This window comes from Petromyzon marinus, chromosome 23 (assembly GCF_048934315.1).
Source record: "Petromyzon marinus isolate PM22_M1 ecotype Great Lakes invasive population chromosome 23, UKy_Petmar_22M1.pri1.0, whole genome shotgun sequence".
NCBI classification, from domain to species: domain Eukaryota; kingdom Metazoa; phylum Chordata; class Hyperoartia; order Petromyzontiformes; family Petromyzontidae; genus Petromyzon; species Petromyzon marinus.
This window is the reverse complement of record NC_133689.1, coordinates 3903767-3922938: the sequence shown is the minus strand read 5'-3', so window position 1 is coordinate 3922938 and position 19172 is coordinate 3903767. Positions and strand designations below refer to the sequence as shown.

General features: G+C 51.3%; 1 protein-coding gene across 3 annotated transcripts in view; it reads left to right on the top strand.

Moving 5' to 3' along the window:
- LOC116945196 (uncharacterized) overlaps positions 1-19172 on the top strand; it is a 144623-nt gene that overhangs the window by 74145 nt on the left and 51306 nt on the right. For all 3 annotated transcript variants that reach the window (XM_032959463.2, XM_032959465.2, XM_032959464.2), the window contains one exon: positions 6788-6841. In XM_032959463.2, coding sequence (XP_032815354.2) covers positions 6788-6841 — 54 coding nt within the window. The remainder of the gene's footprint in view (positions 1-6787; positions 6842-19172) is intronic.

Sequence of the window (19172 nt, the reverse complement as noted above, 5' to 3'; positions counted from 1 at the left end):
ACAAAGCGACGGAAATACTGGTTGTGCAGATTCCATTCCATCTAAGTACGTGGTAGTCGCGCACTTATCAGCAGGCTCAGTACTAAGTCAAATAGCCATTGGTTGCGTAGATTTAAATATGATCATAGCTCAGCAGAACTCCTCTGATCACACGACGAAGTGTGGGGTGAACATCGCGGATCCTGTCCTGAAACGTAACCGACACACCACGGGGAAGGCAATTGCAGCCGGAATGCAACTCCCGGGCAACTCCGAAAACACTCAACAACGCGAGGCCAAAATCCTCCTCGATCACTCCAACGACGGCTTATCCGCACGGAGGCAAACATTTCCCAGCGAGAAGCCGGCATGTGGCAGCCGACCTAACCCTCGTAAATACCTGCCCGCGAATGCTACTTTACGAACGGTGGTTTTCAGGTGGTGAGAACGTCTGGTGCTCTGTGCACCTCCAACGGAGGCGTCCCGCCTACCCCCCACCCACCCCCCCACCGCGCCTCGCCCGGCCATGTGCTTCGCATTAGACCGCACGGAGCGGGCCCTTGAGTGCGGACCCTGGCGCTGCATGCACGTGCGGTGTGGTGGCCTCATCGTCCGGGACGTGCGATCGACGGGCTGGGGCATTAGCAGCACAAAAGGTTTCAAGGACGCCCGCCTTATACGGCGTGGACGGCGCGGCCGCTGCATTGGAAATTGTGAAAGGGTTTCCCTACAGAATGGACATAGGGCCCCCCCACGCCCACCCCACCCCCCCCCCCGAGGAAACTTGGATGATAAATTCCAGGATTTGCATTGTGTTTAGGGGCTGCGTAAAAACCGAACAAAGTCACGTGCCTGCACCCCACCCGTCCTCACTCCTGGGTCAACAAGAGCCTGGGCTTGGGGCCAATGATGGTCATAATTGGGTGCCCCTAGGCTCTTCGGTCGAAAATTAATTCAACATTTTTTTGGGTTTGTTAAACTGATGACCAATGGAGGATTGTCGGTGCACGCGTATTCTGCCCCGGCCGTCTGTCTCCGATGCGACTCGCGTGTTTCTGGAAAAAAAAATCTGTCCGCCTTTTGAGACCCCTTTCTGCTGTTCAAGTCCAAGTTCGAGAGTTTTCCTACACCTCCCCTGTCCACGACTGTCTCTAGTCACGTGTCTTCTCTCCCCGGCATTACCGTATCATCATCGCCGTACCACACTTTCTGCCTTTTACCCGCCTGCCTCTCTTCCAATTTGATTTCATTAATGAAAACTTTCCAACAAAATTCTAATTTTTGTCAGCCGAACAAAAGATAAGATGTCCCGCTCTGTTTGCACAACATCTTGGGGTGTTGTCCTTCGTGTAGGAAACAGGCATCTCAAACGCATTTCAGTACGGAATTGGAGATTGTGAGATTGTGAACTGGCTCATGCTAGTGGGGGGGGGGGGGGGGGGGTAAATGCTGTATTGCAGCACGGAGCCAGCACTGCTGAAAGCCTGGGTTTGAATCTGGGTTTTAGCTGTCCACGTTTGAAATCTGCGTTCCCAAGCTTAGCAGGTTGATGGTCTCAGACAGAGTCACCAATGACTGCACCAAATTAACAAGCCATTCATTGTTGCTTTCACACACTTTGGCACAATTTTCCAGCTCTGAGACATTAAACATTTTGTTTTGATTGACAGGTTACACAAGCAGTCTGATAGGCATGTAAAATGTGTGCCTCTATCAGAGCTAATGAGACCTAGTGAAGGGAGTTCATAAGTAGCTACGCGCATTGCATCTTCCGGATATGAGCTAACACAGTGTGGTGCGCTGATTACTGATCTCTCTTCTGACATCTCTGGCTAAGAAAGGTTGCGAGGTTTGTTCGCGGTTTGTACTTGTACCGAAAATTCAGGCTCAGGTGAGTGTTTGTGCTGAATATTCAGGGTCAGGTGAGCATTTGTAGGGGAAATTAAGAGTCAGGTGAGCGTTTGTGCAGAAAATGCAGGGTCAGGTGAGTGTCTGTGCTGAATATTCACGGTCAGGTGAGCGTTTCTGTCCGAAAGACCTCACCGTAGAACACCCTTACTTGCCGGGTGACAGGTACGCAATGTCGTCTACTGCTCACTGCTATGGTTAAAAATGTACATTCCTTCATTGCATTCCACCTCCGATTAGCACGGTTGGCTACGTACGGTGCGAAAGAAGTTCAGCATACGACGCCAGTACCACGATTGCAATATATACACACGTATACAGTATATAACCGGGGGGGGGGGGGAAGTAAATATCCCACAGATGTACGTCGTTGCCCTGCGTACTCCTCCGCTGCTCACGTGGCCCGCAACCAGATTCGCGAGACCAATGATGCAGACGGAATCTGCATTCTTATCTCCAAATGTGTGTTGATGGGAGGCATTACATTCCTCACTGCGAGGCCGGAATGGAAGTTGCACGTCCATGTGCCCTCCACATTGTATCGTAGCGCTTCGCGAGACCGCACGATGAACCCGGCGACCCCAGTTTTATTCACCCTCACAGGCAGCATTGGTGATGGATATCTCTAAGAGGTCCTGGGCCTCCATTAGGTCGACTCGGCCTTAAATGGGTACCTGGTGCAATGTGTGTAAACATCAGCACTGAGGAGACAGAGATCGCCCGGGTGTCGTGCTGGCCACCCAGAACCTCGTCTGCCACCGTGCCGGCCTTAATAGGTGCTCGCTAACAGCACCCGCCGCAGCACTCTTTTACGGGGGATCTTTGTTTTTTTTGTGTGTGTGTTCCACATCCCGTGATGGATGTACTGTGAGGAGCAAAATACAAACTGTGCAGACCCTTGCGATTAAATAGTTTCCACAATATCGCATTTGAGAGCGTCAGCTGCCTCTGGGAAGGCAGTAACTTTTCTCACATTTGCGGTCGTAAAAAAATATATATATGCATGGAACAAGTTATTTAGGACAGCCCAACATTCATGGTGTACGAAATGATGGCGAGGATGATCATGATTATATTGAGAATCCCTTTGTATGTAATTTGCCGTTAACCCTCAGCCATGCGACTCGTGGTGGAGCGGTGGTGCAGTGGTTAGCACACTGCGCCGTTAAATCGGTGACCTGAATTTTATTTTTGGCCACGGCCGACATCATTTGGCAAGCTATGTCATCAATCCTCCCTTACGTTGAAAAGTGTGTGCTTAGGAACTTCATCCAAACGGCTGTAAATGATTATTTATCAAATATATTATAATAGCTGTACTACCCGGCTTCGCCCGGGACTTGGATTCACCACGCCTTTGTCTCCCCAGTGGCGATGTTGACACACCACACCACTTACTCGTTTGAGGCTGAGTCGACCTAGGGGAGGCCCAGGACCGGTTAAAATAATCGTCACCGGTGGTGGCCGTGAGCGGGATTCGAACTCGTGTCGCCGGGTTCGTAGCGCGGCGCGCTAACCACTACACTACAATGCGTTACGCTTCCACATGCGAGGGTCACGTGACAGATTTGACGTCACAGCTCACTTGCCGTAGAAAAAATATGCATTATTGAGCTCCCCCCCCCCCAAAAAAAAAAAACACAAGTGTATTTTTATAATGTTTGCATGGTGTACAGTCTGGAAAGTACCCACATGGCAAATTTCAAGTTTGTTGCATGTCGGTAAGTACGCTAAACATTTTGAACAGACACACATATTCACAACTTTGCCTTTTATATATATTATAATCAGTTGGTGGAACAGTGGTTCTATGAGTCCAGTGACTTGGAGTTGAATTCCTGGCCACAGTTAAAAGCAGTGACAACTGATATCTGAAACTTGGGCTCACCGCTTACAAGCGTGGGGAAGTATGGTCAAACAACCACCACGGCATGGACGCAGCATTGGAAGGCGCTCATCTAGCAGTGGATTTAATGACTGTGAATTAAAGTAAAAAGTTAATAATTTCTGACAATGGCGAAAGGGGTAGGGTTGGGGAGGGGGGGAAGGTGCATGTCGTGGAGCAGCATTTCGTTGGACAAATGCACGCGTTGGAATGGAAGTATGAAATTAATCGAAATATCCCTGAAATTCCATGACGTGCCAATGCAAATCCATGCGATTCCCCACTCAAATAAGCATCGGAGCGCTGCTCAACTTCTGCCTACAGCCCTGAGCCAGTGGTGGAAATTCCAAGTTCCTATGGAGTCTGCCCATAGGACAACTGTTATTGACTTCCCCCGCTAGGTGGCACTCATTTTATCGACCCTTGCAGGGATGATGAGCCGAGTGAACCCTCCAAACGAGAATTGGACTCACGACTTTCCGATTGCGAGCCGCCCGCTCTACCGCTGAGCCACTTGGCCACCTCATGCGAAGGTCCCACAGACAAAGATCCCCCCTATAGCCCAAACAGAATTTTGCGGGGCAAGTGCCGTTAGCGAGCACCTATGAAGGCTGGCACGGCGCACGAGGTGGTTGGTGGGCAACACCACTCCCGGCCACCTTCGTCTCCCGAGTTGGCAACATTTACACATCGCACCAACCACTCTCATTCGAGGCCTACGCGACCTAGGGGAGGCAACACGAACCAGTTTAGATAATTGCGACTGGTTGTCGGTGGCCATGGGCCGGGATTCAAACTCTGGGGGCGACTCACCGCAACGCGACCACAGCGACGCACGAACAATGTTCAACAATGGAGATGATTGCATCCCTTGAGCGCAATTGCACCGTGTCAATGGCCTTCAATGCCAAACTCATGCTTTGCTGCCTTTCTTTAAAATGTTTAGCCAAGGGCAAGACGACACTTTTGGAAATATATAAATATATATTTGTATTGTGGGGGGCAACCGGGGGGCAGCCGGGGGGTTACATTTAAAAGTGAACAAATAAATAACTTTTCCCATCGCGCGATGATTTACACCGCAAGATAAATGGGAACATATAAAAATGAGACGCCCCCTATTCATTAAAATGTCAGAGTTTTAAAAACGTCGAATCGCACAAAAGCTGTGTACTTTTTAGACTCATTTATATAAAACGACGAATGTGTAAAGTTTTTTTTCGGTGGCGGGGGGGGGGTGGAGGATAAAGCGTGCATGCTTTGTGTCCTGAAATGCAGGCTTTTTATTTCGTATTTGGCTCCGAAAATGCACCGACGATAAATGAGACCTTGATGTTTTTGAGACACGGTCTGAGTATGAAACAGATGCATGACACTGAAAGCCTTCTTAGCTAATTCCATGCAAGCATTAACAAAAAATAGTAGGAAAAAGTATCCCCCCCCCCCCCCGGTCATTTTTGGGCAGTTGTCTGGATAAATAGAGAATAGATTTCATTCAGACCGTTTTGTTTAATGCGATACAAGTTGACAGCAAGGGGACATTTTGATCTCATGAATGTCTTCTTTTTAAAGGCTTGTTACGTCCTGCTGAGACAATGGCTCTCACAAATAGACAAAGGCATTTCTGGGTTCATGTCAAATTATTGTCGTCACCCCCCACCAACGTGATTACTATTACTAAACGATGTTTTATTTTACTAGGTAAGGCCCACCGAGCTATGTAGCTCCTTTTCAGAAGCGGCTTGGCTATCGCAAAGGATAGCTCAACGAAGTGGCTTATCATGTGGAAATTTAAAGCAGCCGAATACTCTAAACGCACGATTCTCAACGTGGAGGGAAAAATATCCACGCGACCACGTGAAGAACGTGCAAACTCCACATATACAGGCGTCAGGGTCTCGATCGAAGCCACAACCTCCTGCATCCGAGGCGAGGGAGTTAACATCTCGCCACCGTGGCGGCTAATGGAACAGCGGCATCGCTTGCTCCTCTAATCGGCTCATCGTCTCACCGACAGGAGATTGCCGATGCTCAGGTTCGTCAACTGAGAGTGATCGCCGTGTGTTCACGTTTCCTTCCTTCTGAACGTTTTTCAAAACGCGCCGTTGGCGTTTGTTGTCACGAGGCGACGAAGGTGCACGTCGCTTCGACATCCGGCAGGAGGAGCAGCTGCCCCCCCCCCCCCCACACTAAAAGAGATTTCTCACGGGGTGGGGGGCTTCTGAAGAATTCTTGCATCGTGGGCCTCATCTGGGGGCCACTCGGCCCTGAAGTGAGTGACTGTGACTAACTACCGCGGTGATGCTGCATCGGCAGTGGTGCACAATGACGGTTGACAGAGCAAAGGAACTTTAAAAAAATCTCAGCGCACTTTGTCAACAACACTGACCTAAAAGAGAGATACATATTTTTATACGTATATAATTTGACGACGTTTCAGCCAATGACCCGTCTTCACAGCACGCGCCACTCGTTGTTGACGAGTTCATTTGGGTTGTTGTTGTTGTTGAATTTGTTCAGCGAGCACCTGGTGCTCTTCTGCGAGCATCGGCACTGGGGAGACGAAGGCGGCCCCCTTGTGGGGGTCTCGCCACACCAAGCCTTCTGTGCGCAGGGCTGACCTTGAATAGGCGCCCCCTAACGACCACTTGCGCCCGACTCTCTATCAAGCTCATCACCCGTGTGTGTGTGTGTGTTTTGCTTGCAGTGGGGAGCGGTGGTGTAGCGGTTAGCGCGCTGCGCTATGAACCCTGCGACCCGAGCTCGATTCCCGCTCACGGCCAACACCGGTGACGATTATCTGAACCGGTCCTGTGCCTCAAATGAGTACCTGCTGTGGAGTGTAATAAACATCGCCACTGAGGAAACAATAAGCGGTCGGGCGTGGTGCTGGCCACCCACCCCCTCATATGCCGTGTCGGCCTTAATAGGTGCCCGCTAACAGCGCTTGCCGCAGCAGTATGTTAAAGGCTATACGGGGGATCTTTGTCTTTTCTCTTTTGTCTTTGTTTGCAGGGTGAGCCTGGAAAGACTGGAGTTCCAGGGATGGATGGGGAGAGGGGCGGACCGGTAAGTGCGCGCACACCGCGTCAACAAAGAGCAACACGACTGGCCCCCTAGATGTAGCGCGTTAGCCGCTTGTTGCGAGGTGATCGCGGTTCGACACCCGCAGGCCACCCTGGTTAATGCTGCGCTGCGCGTATGTGTGTGTATCGACCGTGAGAATACTGTGCACCGCCTGCTTCACAGTGTACACTGAGATCCCGTGATGCCGTGAGCGAAAGAGTAGACCATTGATTGTGCGCCGGATTCAGGTTGCACATTTTCACCTTTTTTTTCTTAATAAAATCTCCCCCAAAAAAATACTCGTTTGGAATATGCAGTACATTGAAATCGTCGTGCCTCGACTGCAAAAAAAAATAAAGCAAAGCTTGTCATGACCCTTCCTGAAAAGGAGTCACCGTGACTCGGAGTGTGAGGCTATTCCTTGATAAACAAGCAGCACTTAATATAGCAATTTTCACAATAAAAGCAGCCCTACGAATCACGAGCTCGCGGCGACCTGCTGCTGTACCCGCGTGTAAACCTTCGCGCGATACGGCCAGATGCGTTACGGCATCTCCGGCACAAAGAGCTGGAACACCGCGGCCGGCTCATGTTCGGGATGCATCCTTGAGTCTGAGCCAGTTCTGAAACAGACTCAAACGTTGCTGTTGTTGTTGTTTCAGAGAGCCCACTTCAACGTGTAATCAATGCGCTTACGTGATGGACTCGACCCATAAGAGTGCGCAATAACGAATGTTCTTACTTAATTGCTACACATTCAGGGCTTGGCGTCTGTGTTCAAGTGACAGCACGATTCGATTTGTACCTTGGTCTGGTTGCCGGTTATCGCACAGAGTTGAGTCTCTCAAACGTGGCCCGTTAAAGTTACGTCGCATCGCCCGTCTCGCCGTGTTCTCTTTTAAAACATTGGGGTGTTTTTTTTATTTACCAGGCAAGGCTCTACTGAAGCCACGTAGCCCTTTTATTTTTTTCTTCCAGAAGCGACCTGGCCATCACAAAATTATTGCTCAACGAAGTGGCTCATCGCCATGATCGTCACCACGCGGACATTTACAGCGGCTGTGGAAAATCACAAGCTGCCTGCTCTCCTGTTTGTGGCCGAGTGCGGCTCTGAAATCCGACGCTCTGAGATCCTGGGTCGGCAACGCGAAGTTTCTCTCTCCCGCCGGGGACCGAAACCCGGCTTCTCGAGCGTGCGGCGAGTTGACGGATGGGATTGCGCATCACGGCGCATGTCGCGTGCGAATGTGACGTTGTCTCTTGATTCGCCTTCTTCCCCGGGGCGCTTTGAAGAGGGTGAAACGTCGTGGTTTTATTTGACGGGTGGGACCAACATGCGCTCTTTGTATGCATGCACGTATGTTGAACTTCTTTCGCATCGTACGTAGCCAACCGTGCTAATCGAAGGTGCAGGGCTTATACAACGTGGGCCACCCAGAGTGGACAAGAGACATGTCGATGTTGGAATCAGTGATAGTCCTGAGATGTCACCTCGTCTGGAGCCATTCACTAACACAGCGCGTGGTGCAGAATGGGCGACGACTCACACCTCCGTTTGTTCGTTGTGCAGTATTCAATAGGGCCCTGTACTTATTGTCTGCGATATCAATGCTCGTGTTGTTCTTGTCGTGTCCACGCAGCACCACGGATCTCCCGTGTTAAATAGCCGGGCAGCTGGCGACACGGGATCGTCGTGCGTGTAGCAAATCGGTACAACAACTCAAACGTGACATTTCCTGGTGGAAGTTTTATTTTTTCGTGACACTGCGGACAGCACAATTGGAATGTAATTTAAAAAAAAAACCACGCAGTTCATGGAATGATTATTTTTTTTGTTTACAAAAAAGACCCCCACGGCTCACACTGCCAATTCAGAGGCTCGAGCTCGAAGCTTCGTCTGATTTTCTGACGGGGTTTTTCTGTTTCGTTGCTAGTAATGAATTTAAATTTGGCGGTTTCTCAAATGTCGATCCCCCACCCTCGCAGAGCCAGCGGGAATGGAGGCCGCGTTAACGCCTCGGGCCCAGGTGCCTTTGTCTCCGTCTCTGCCTCGAGTGATGGAGGCTTCATACAAGTGTGACTGTTTTTTGTTTCCGACGGAAAAGTTAAGTGAATACATCCTCCCGTTTCGTAGGGGCACACAGTTCGTTTACGAGCTGACGGAATGAACAACAAAAAATCCCACCTCATTGCGCGTGCATACCCTAGCGGGCGTCGTTCGCGCTTTGGTGGTCAGATTGCTGATCGGCAGCCGACATCTTTCGACTCGATCACCGGACAGCCTTTCCCGTCTGTCCATGTAGTCACGCGTCCGTCAGCCCGTCTGTCCATGTAGTCACGCGTCCGTCAGCCCGTCTGTCCATGTAGTCACGCGTCCGTCAGCCCGTCTGTCCATGTATTCACGCGTCCGTCAGCCCGCCTGTCCATGTATTCACGCGTCCGTCAGTCAGCCTGTCCATGTATTCACGCGTCCGTCAGTCCGTCTGTCCATGTATTCACGCGTCCATCAGCCCGTCTGTCCATGTATTCACGTGTCCGTCAGTCCGTCTGTCCATGTAGTCACGTGTCCGTCAGTCCGTCTGTCCATGTAGTCACGCGTCCGTCAGCCCGTCTGTCCATGTAGTCACGTGTCCGTTAGCCCGTCTGTCCATGTATTTTTAAGGTATAAAAATACATCCGATTACGTATTTTTAAGGTATAAAAGTGGATTTTTAACACGTAGGCTTTCGCGACCAAGATTATTCATAAAAGAAAGGTCTTTTGGGTTAGATCTCTGTAAGTATAAATGTGTCGTAACCCTCCACCACCCGACACAGTCAGTAAGGTTTGTCACGTAAAGAAAACGCGCCAATTAGTTGGATGTAATTACCAGCGAAACGTATTACTCAAGTGTTACATGTTGTGGATTTACTCTCCAACACACCGGTGGGCTGAATTAGTAAACTAATTGGCGCGTTTTGTCTTTGCGTGACAAACCTGACTGGCTGTGTCGGGTGGTGGAGGGTTACGACACAACATTCATACTTACGCGTTTTAACCCAAAAGACCTTTCTATTATGAAAAGTGTATTTTATTCACATTTTATTTACCTACAAAAGCCTCAGCGAGTCTTACGACTCTTCGTCGGAAGGGCCCTTGCTACATTGCGGGACATTTTGGCGAATCCCATTATTTGAGCGTGTTGGGGTTTTTTTTGGGTTTGGCCTCGAAATGAGAAATTGGGCCAACATTCAAAACGCGTTTTCAAAAAGAGATTCGCGTCGATTTCTGCACGGCGAACACGGCAGCGGGCTCCACGCGAGGCGTTGCGCGGATTCTCCCGGCCCTCGAATGTCCAGAAATTAATCTCGCCGTGCCTTTAAAGACGACGCTCTCCGCCGCCCCCCCCCCGCCGCCGCTTATCCACCGCGAAGATTGTGGGCAAATGCACAAAGTACATCGAGCTTTCGCAAATAAAATGAAAAAAAAACAATTGGCACGGTAAGCGAATGGGGGTGGTGGTGGGGGGGAGGGCTTCGCAAGTGTCTCCGAGCCAAGAGTGCTGCTCAGCGCTTACACACGCGCGTACGGACGTGCGTCGAGGCCGCACGCTGCCAAATCGTGCTTCGGCGGCGGTGCGGGCTGAAGCGATTGGGGGCGGCCTCGCTAGCGGTGCCCGCGCCTGGAATACGCTGGGCTTGGACGAGCGGCGGCGTTGGGAGGCAGCCACTCGATCCACCATCGCCACCCCCCCTCCCTCCCCCACGGCGATGTATTTCCGCCCACACCACGCCAACCCCCCCACCCCCCCGCAGCGACGTTTAGATAGACAAGTTAAACAAATATAACAATGAGTTTCATCTTTAACTCGCCGACGCACGATATATTTCGCCGGCTCTCTCCAAGAGATTGACTTGGAGACGAGAGGAGGAACCACATTCTCTTCCCCCCCCCCAACCCCACCGCACCAAAGCTCTGCAGTCCTCTGTTTATGAAGGTGTTGTCGGTCGATCAATGATGAGCGTTTACGTGTGGAAGGAACACGGAGCACCCCGAGAAAGCCGCACGTGCGAGGGGGCAACACTGTATCCCATACAGCAGGGGAATACGATATCAGTCTGCTTCAACTTCGACTCTCAGTCTGTTTCAACCTCGACTCTCAGCCTGCTTCAACCTCGACTCTCAGCCTGCTTCACCTCGACTCTCAGCCTGCTTCACCTCGACTCTCAGCCTGCTTCAACCTCGACTCTCAGCCTGCTTCACCTCGACTCTCAGCCTGCTTCACCTCGACTCTCAGCCTGCTTCAACCTCGACTCTCAGTCTGCTTCACCTCGTTTCTCAGCCTGCTTCAACCTCAACTCTCAGCCTGCTTCACATCGACTCTCAGTCTGCTTCAACTCGACTCTCAGCCTGCTTCATCTCGACTCTCAGCCTGCTTCACTTCGACTCTCAACCTGCTTCAACCTCGACTCTCAGCCTGCTTCAACCTCGACTCTCAGTCTGCTTCATCTCGACTCTCAGCCTGCTTCAACCTCGACTCTCAGCCTGCTTCAACCTCGACTCTCTGCCTGCATCACTTCGACTCTCAGCCTGCTTCACCTCGATTCTCTGCCTGCTTCACCTCGACTCTCAGTCTGCTTCAACGTCGACTCTCAGCCTGCTTCATCTCGACTCTCAGTCTGCTTCACCTCGATTCTCAGCCTGCTTCAACCTCGACTCTCAGCCTGCTTCAATCTCGACTCTCAGCCTGCTTCACCTCGACTCTCAGCCTGCTTCACCTCGACTCTCAGTCTGCTTCAGCTCGACTCTCAGCCTGCTTCAACCTCCACTCTCAGCCTGCTTCAACCTCGACTCTCAATCTGCTTCACCTCGACTCTCAGCCTGCTTCAACCTCGACTCTCAATCTGCTTCACCTCGACTCTCAGCCTGCTTCAATCTCGACTCTCAGCCTGCTTCACCTCGACTCTCAGTCTGCTTCAACCTCGACTCTCAGCCTGCTTCATCTCGACTCTCAGCCTGCTTCACCTCGACTCTCAGCCTGCTTCACCTCGACCCTCAGCCTGCTTCAACCTCGACTCTCAGTCTGCTTCACCTCGTTTCTCAGCCTGCTTCAACCTCAACTCTCAGCCTGCTTCACATCGACTCTCAGCCTGCTTCACTCGACTCTCAGCCTGCTTCATCTCGACTCTCAGCCTGCTTCATCTCGACTCTCAACCTGCTTCAACCTCGAATCTCAGCCTGCTTCAACCTCGACTCTCAGTCTGCTTCATCTCGACTCTCAGCCTGCTTCAACCTCGACTCTCAGCCTGCTTCAACCTCGAGTCTCTGCCTGCATCACTTCGACTCTCAGCCTGCTTCACCTCGACTCTCAGCCTGCTTCACCTCGACTCTCAGTCTGCTTCAACGTCGACTCTCAGCCTGCTTCACCTCGACTCTCAGTCTGCTTCACCTCGATTCTCAGCCTGCTTCAACGTCGACTCTCAGCCTGCTTCATCTCGACTCTCAGCCTGCTTCACCTCGACTCTCAGCCTGCTTCACTTCGACTCTCAGTCTGCTTCAGCTCGACTCTCAAGCCTGCTTCAACCTCGACTCTCAGCCTGCTTCATCTCGACTCTCAGCCTGCTTCACCTCGACTCTCAGCCTGCTTCACCTCGACTCTCAGCCTGCTTCAACCTCGACTCTCAGCCTGCTTCAACCTCGACTCTCAATCTGCTTCATCTCGACTCTCAGCCTGCTTCAACCTCGACTCTCAATCTGCTTCACCTCGACTCTCAGCCTGCTTCAATCTCGACTCTCAGCCTGCTTCACCTCGACTCTCAGTCTGCTTCAACCTCGACTCTCAGCCTGCTTCATCTCGACTCTCAGCCTGCTTCACCTCGACTCTCAGCCTGCTTCAACCTCGACTCTCAGCCTGCTTCAATCTCGACTCTCTGCCTGCATCATTTCGACTCTCAGCCTGCTTCAACCTCGACTCTCAATCTGCTTCACCTCGACTCTCAGCCTGCTTCATCTCGACTCTCAGCCTGCTTCACCTCGACTCTCAGCCTGCTGCAACCTCGACTCTCAGCCTGCTTCAACCTCGACTCTCAGTCTGCTTCATCTCGACTCTCAGCCTGATTCAACCTCGACTCTCAGCCTGCTTCAACCTCGACTCTCTGCCTGCATCACTTCGACTCTCAGCCTGCTTCACCTCGACTCTCAGCCTGCTTCACCTCGACTCTCAGTCTGCTTCAACGTCGACTCTCAGCCTGCTTCATCTCGACTCTCAGTCTGCTTCACCTCGACTCTCAGCCTGCTTCAATCTCGACTCTCAGCCTGCTTCACCTCGACTCTCAGCCTGCTTCATCTCGACTCTCAGTCTGCTCCACCTCGACTCTCAAGCCTGCTTCAATCTCGACTCTCAGCCTGCTTCACCTCGACTCTCAACCTGCTTCAACCTCGACTCTCAGCCTGCTTCACCTCGACTCTCAGCCTGCTTCACCTCGACTCTCAGCCTGCTTCACCTCGACTCTCAGCCTGCTTCAACCTCGACTCTCAATCTGCTTCACCTTGACTCTCAGCCTGCTTAAACCTCGACTCTCAATCTGCTTCATCTCGACTCTCAGCCTGCTTCAATCTCGACTCTCAGCCTGCTTCACCTCGACTCTCAGTCTGCTTCAACCTCGACTCTCAGCCTGCTTCATCTCGACTCTCAGCCTGCTTCACCTCGACTCTCAGCCTGCTTCAACCTCGACTCTCAGCCTGCTTCAACCTCGACTCTCAGCCTGCATCACTTCGACTCTCAGCCTGCTTCACTCGACTCTCAGCCTGCTACACCTCGACTCTCAGTCTGCTTCAACGTCGACTCTCAGCCTGCCTCACCTCGACTCTCAGTCTGCTTCAACCTCGACTCTCAGCCTGCTTCAACCTCAACTCTCAGCCTGCTTCAACCTCGACTCTCAGCCTGCTTCACCTCGACTTTCAGCCTGCTTCAACCTCGACTCTCAGCCTGCTTCATCTCGACTCTCAGCCTGCTTCATCTCGACTCTCAGCCTGCTTCACCTCGACTCTCAGCCTGCTTCACCTCGACACTCAGCCTGCTTCACCTTGACTCTCAGCCTGCTTCAACCTCGACTCTCAGTCTGCTTCACCTCGACTCTCAGCCTGCTTTAACCTCGACTCTCAGCCTGCTTCACCTTGACTCTCAGCCTGCTTCAATCTCGACTCTCAGCCTGCTTCAACCTCGACTCTCAGCCTGCTTCACCTCGACTTTCAGCCTGCTTCAACCTCGACTCTCAGCCTGCTTCATCTCGACTCTCAGCCTGCTTCATCTCGACTCTCAGCCTGCTTCACCTCGACTCTCAGCCTGCTTCACCTCGACACTCAGCCTGCTTCACCTTGACTCTCAGCCTGCTTCAACCTCGACTCTCAACCTGCTTCACCTCGACTCTCAGCCTGCTTCAACCTCGACTCTCAGTCTGCTTCACCTCGACTCTCAGCCTGCTTCAACCTCGACTCTCAGCCTGCTTCACCTTGACTCTCAGCCTGCTTCAACCTCGACTCTCAGCCTGCTTCACCTCGACTCTCAGTCTGCTTCACCGTGCTGGTGGTGGGGCTGCTGCCGCGTCTTCCCGAGCCGAGCGCTCGCTCGTGATGGATGTCCCTCCGCCGCCCGACTCCTCGAGAAGTGGGGGTGATGTTGGGGCCGGATGGCTGGGTGGGTTGGCCGGGAGGGATCCGGGACACCCCAGCGGCTCGCAACCCGTTTGCGTTTCTTTATGGATTTAATGTTTATCTTTTGTTTTCCCTTCCCTCGTAACTCAAGCACTTTGTTTCGTAAAAATATATATATACATCGATGCACTTTGCAGAGTGTCGCTAACACTTCAAAATCAAAGGAACCGAACCTTCGATTCTCCGTGGTCCTCGATATATATTTGAACGTAAGCCTGTCAACCCCTTATCAGTGCCCTACCTTATTACAGACAAATTCAGATCTTATTGGTCACTCCGTGCCCCTTATAAATCTCAACGTACATCCTACAAAGTCCCATCACTAAGGAGAAACACAAACAATAGACAATAACTACTACTACACTCACCACTAGTACGCTCACTACTAGTACACTCACCACTACACTCGCCACTAGTACATTCACCACTAGTATACTCACCACTAGTACACTCACCACTACACTCACCACTAGTACACTCACCACTAGTACACTCACCACTACACTCACCACTACTGCACTCACCACTTGTACACTCACCACTAGTACACTCACCACTACACTCATCACTACACTCATCACTACATACCTGTCAACCCCTCATCAGTGCCCTACCTCATTACCGACGAATTCAGATCTTATTGGTCACCCCGTGCCCCTTAGAAATCTCAACGTACATCCTACAAAGTCTCATCAAAAGGGAGAAACACAAGCAAATAGAGTTTTTTTTGTGTGTGCCCATATTGAAACGGCTGTGCGCCGTATGGACCTGAAAACTCAATTTCCCTGTACGAGAATACGGGGCAAACCGTATGTGTTGACAGCTGTGCGAACTGAAACTTATCCCCCGGACAAGGAACTTAATCTTCAGGAACTGGAACTCCAGTTCCTGAACAAGCTCTGCCCAGCACGTGCAACGAAATGTCGGACATTTGCCCGGACGAGCCATGCCGAGTCTCAAGACTCTCTTGCAGGCAAAACGTCCCTGCTCCGTCCGAGACGTTGGGCCAAACCCACTATTGAGTTGTTTAGTTTCACGTGCAGCAAAATAGAGAGAAAGTCAAATAAACAGACTCAACGGGCGCACACCATGGGGGTACCGTTCATAATCACAAGCGGAGAGTTATATATCATGTATTTGTTGTTGTACTGAACTGCCAATGTGGCCACCTCTCAGATGGCCAGGCGTGTACACACACACACACATGGTACACCCACAGAGCCAGTGCGCCTAATCTCGAGCAATATTCCACGAATTGAAACGCACTTTTTGATATACCCAAAGACAAGGATCCCCCGTATAGCCTTAAAAGACTGTTGGGACAAGTGTTGTTAGCGAGCACCTATGAAGGCCGGCACGGCACGCGAGAGGGTGGGTGGCCAGCACCACGCTCGACCGCCTTTGTCTCCCCAGTGACGATGTTTTACACACCGCGCCAGGTACTAATTTGAGGCTGAGTCGACCTAGGGGAGCCCAGGACCGGTTTCAGATAATCGTCACTGGTGTTGGCCGTGAGTGGGAATCGGACTCGGGTGGCCAGGTTTGTAGCACAGCGCGTTGACCGCTACACTACCGCTCCCCACAATATACACACACACATTACACACACACATTACACACACATCACACACACACATTACACACACATCACACACACACATTACACACACATCACACACACACATTACACACACATCACACACACACACATTACACACACACATCACACACACACATCACACACATTACACACACACATTACACACACATTACACACACACATTTCACACACATCACACACACACACATTACACACACACATTACACACACATCACACACACACATTACACACACATTACACACGCACATTACACACACACATCACACACACACACACATCACACACACACACACATTACACACACATTACACACACACACATTACACACACATTACACACACACATCACACACTATACACACACACATTACACACATCACACACACACACATCACACACATATTACACACACATCACACACATTACACACACACATTACACACACACATCACACACACACATCACACACATTACACACACATCACACACACACTACACACACATCACACACACACATCACACACACACACATTACACACACACATCACACACACACACATTGCACACACACATTACACACACATTACACACACACATCACACACATCACACACACACATCACACACACATCACACACACACACATCACACACACATTACACACACAGATCACACACCCACACATTACACATTACACACACACATCACACACATTACACACACATTACACACACACACACATCACACACATCACACACACATTACACACACATCACACACACACATTACACACACATCACACACACACATCACACACACACATCACACACACACATCACACACACACATCACACACACACACATCACACACACATCACACACACACACATCACACACACACACATCACACACACACATCACACACACACATCACACACACACATCACACACACACATCACACACACACACATCACACACACACACATCACACACACACATCACACACACACATCACACACACACACATCACACACACACACATCACACACACACATCACACACACACATTACACACACACATCACACACACATTACACACACGCGTGAGCATACAATACGTTTGATGACGTGGTCCATGTTCAGGACTGGGCCCGGGCCGTGATCGCCTTTCCATGGCCTCAGAAGCTCCCTCGGCCCCAGTTGGCTGCTATCAACGCGCGCTCGCAAAACGTGACCCCCCCCCTCTCCACTGCCCCCCCTGCCCCCCACCCTCCCGCTGCCCGCCCCCCTACACACGCCATGCCACACCGTGCTTCTTTCACGAACTCCTCTCCCTTTTGCTAAAGCACCCCCCAAGTGACTTTCCTCTCTCTCCATCACTCACTCACTCTCTCACTCACTCACTCTCTCACTCACTCTCTCACTCACTCAATCACTCACTCACTCTCTTACTCACTCTCTCACTCACTCTCTCACTCACTAAATCTCTCACTCACTCTCTCACTCACTCAATCTCTCACTCACTCTCTCATTCATTCACTCTCTTACTCACTCTCTCACTCACTCACTCTCTCACTCACTCTCTCACTCACTCAATCTCTCACTCACTCTCTCACTCACTCACTCTCTTACTCACTCTCTCACTCACTCTCTCACTCACTCTCTCACTCACTCACTCTCTTACTCACTCTCTCACTCACTCACGCACTCTCTTACTCACTCTCTCACTCACTCACTCTCTCACTCACTCTCTCACTCTCTCACTCACTCCATCACTCACTCTTTCACTCTCTCACTCACTCTCTCACTCACTCACTCTCTCACTCACTCCATCACTCACTCTCTCACTCACTCACTCTCTCTCTCACTCACTCTCTCACTCACTCACTCTCTCACTCACTCTCTCACTCACCCTCTCACTCACTCACTCACGCTCTCACTCACTCCATCACTCACTCTCTCACTCCATCACTCACTCACTCTCTCACTCACTCACTCTCTCACTCACTCTCTCACTCACTCCATCACTCACTCTCTCACTCTCTCACTCACTCTCTCACTCACCCTCTCACTCACTCCATCACTCACTCTTTCACTCTCTCACTCACTCTCTCACTCACTCTCTCACTCACTCTCTCACTTACTCTCTCACTCACTCCATCACTCACTCTCTCACTCACGCTCTCACTCACACTCTCACTCACTCTTTCACTCACTCTCTCACTCACTCCATCACTCACTCTTTCACTCTCTCACTCACTCTCTCACTCACTCACTCACTCTCTCACTCACTCCATCACTCACTCTCTCACTCACTCACTCTCTCACTCACTCACTCTCTCACTCACTCTCTCACTCACTCTCTCACTCACTCACTCACTCTCTCACTCACTCCATCACTCACTCTCTCACTCACTCCATCACTCACTCACTCACTCTCTCACTCACTCACTCTCTCACTCACTCTCTCACTCACTCCATCACTCACTCACTCTCTCACTCACTCACTCTCTCAATCACTCTCTCACTCACTCTCTCACTCACTCACTCTCTCACTCTCTCACTCACTCCATCACTCACTCTCTCACTCTCTCACTCACTCTCTCACTCACTCTCTCACTCACTCTCTCACTCACTCACTCCGTGCCATCGCCAAAGCCAAACGCAGCCGTCGCGGCCCAGTGCTCTGTGCAAACCGCGTCACCACCACCCACCACCACCCAGCACCACCACCCACCAGCACCACCCACCATCGCCACCCACCACCACCCACCAGCACCACCCACCACCACCCACCCACCACCACCCACCCACTACCACCCACCACCACCCACCACCACCCACCAGCACCACCCACCATCACCACCCACCATCACCACCACCCACCCACCACCACCACCCACCACTTCCCACCACCACCACCCACCAGCACCACCCACCATCACCACCCACCACAACCACCCACCAGCACCACCACCCACCCATCACCACCACCCAGTCTCCACCACCCACCACCACCCA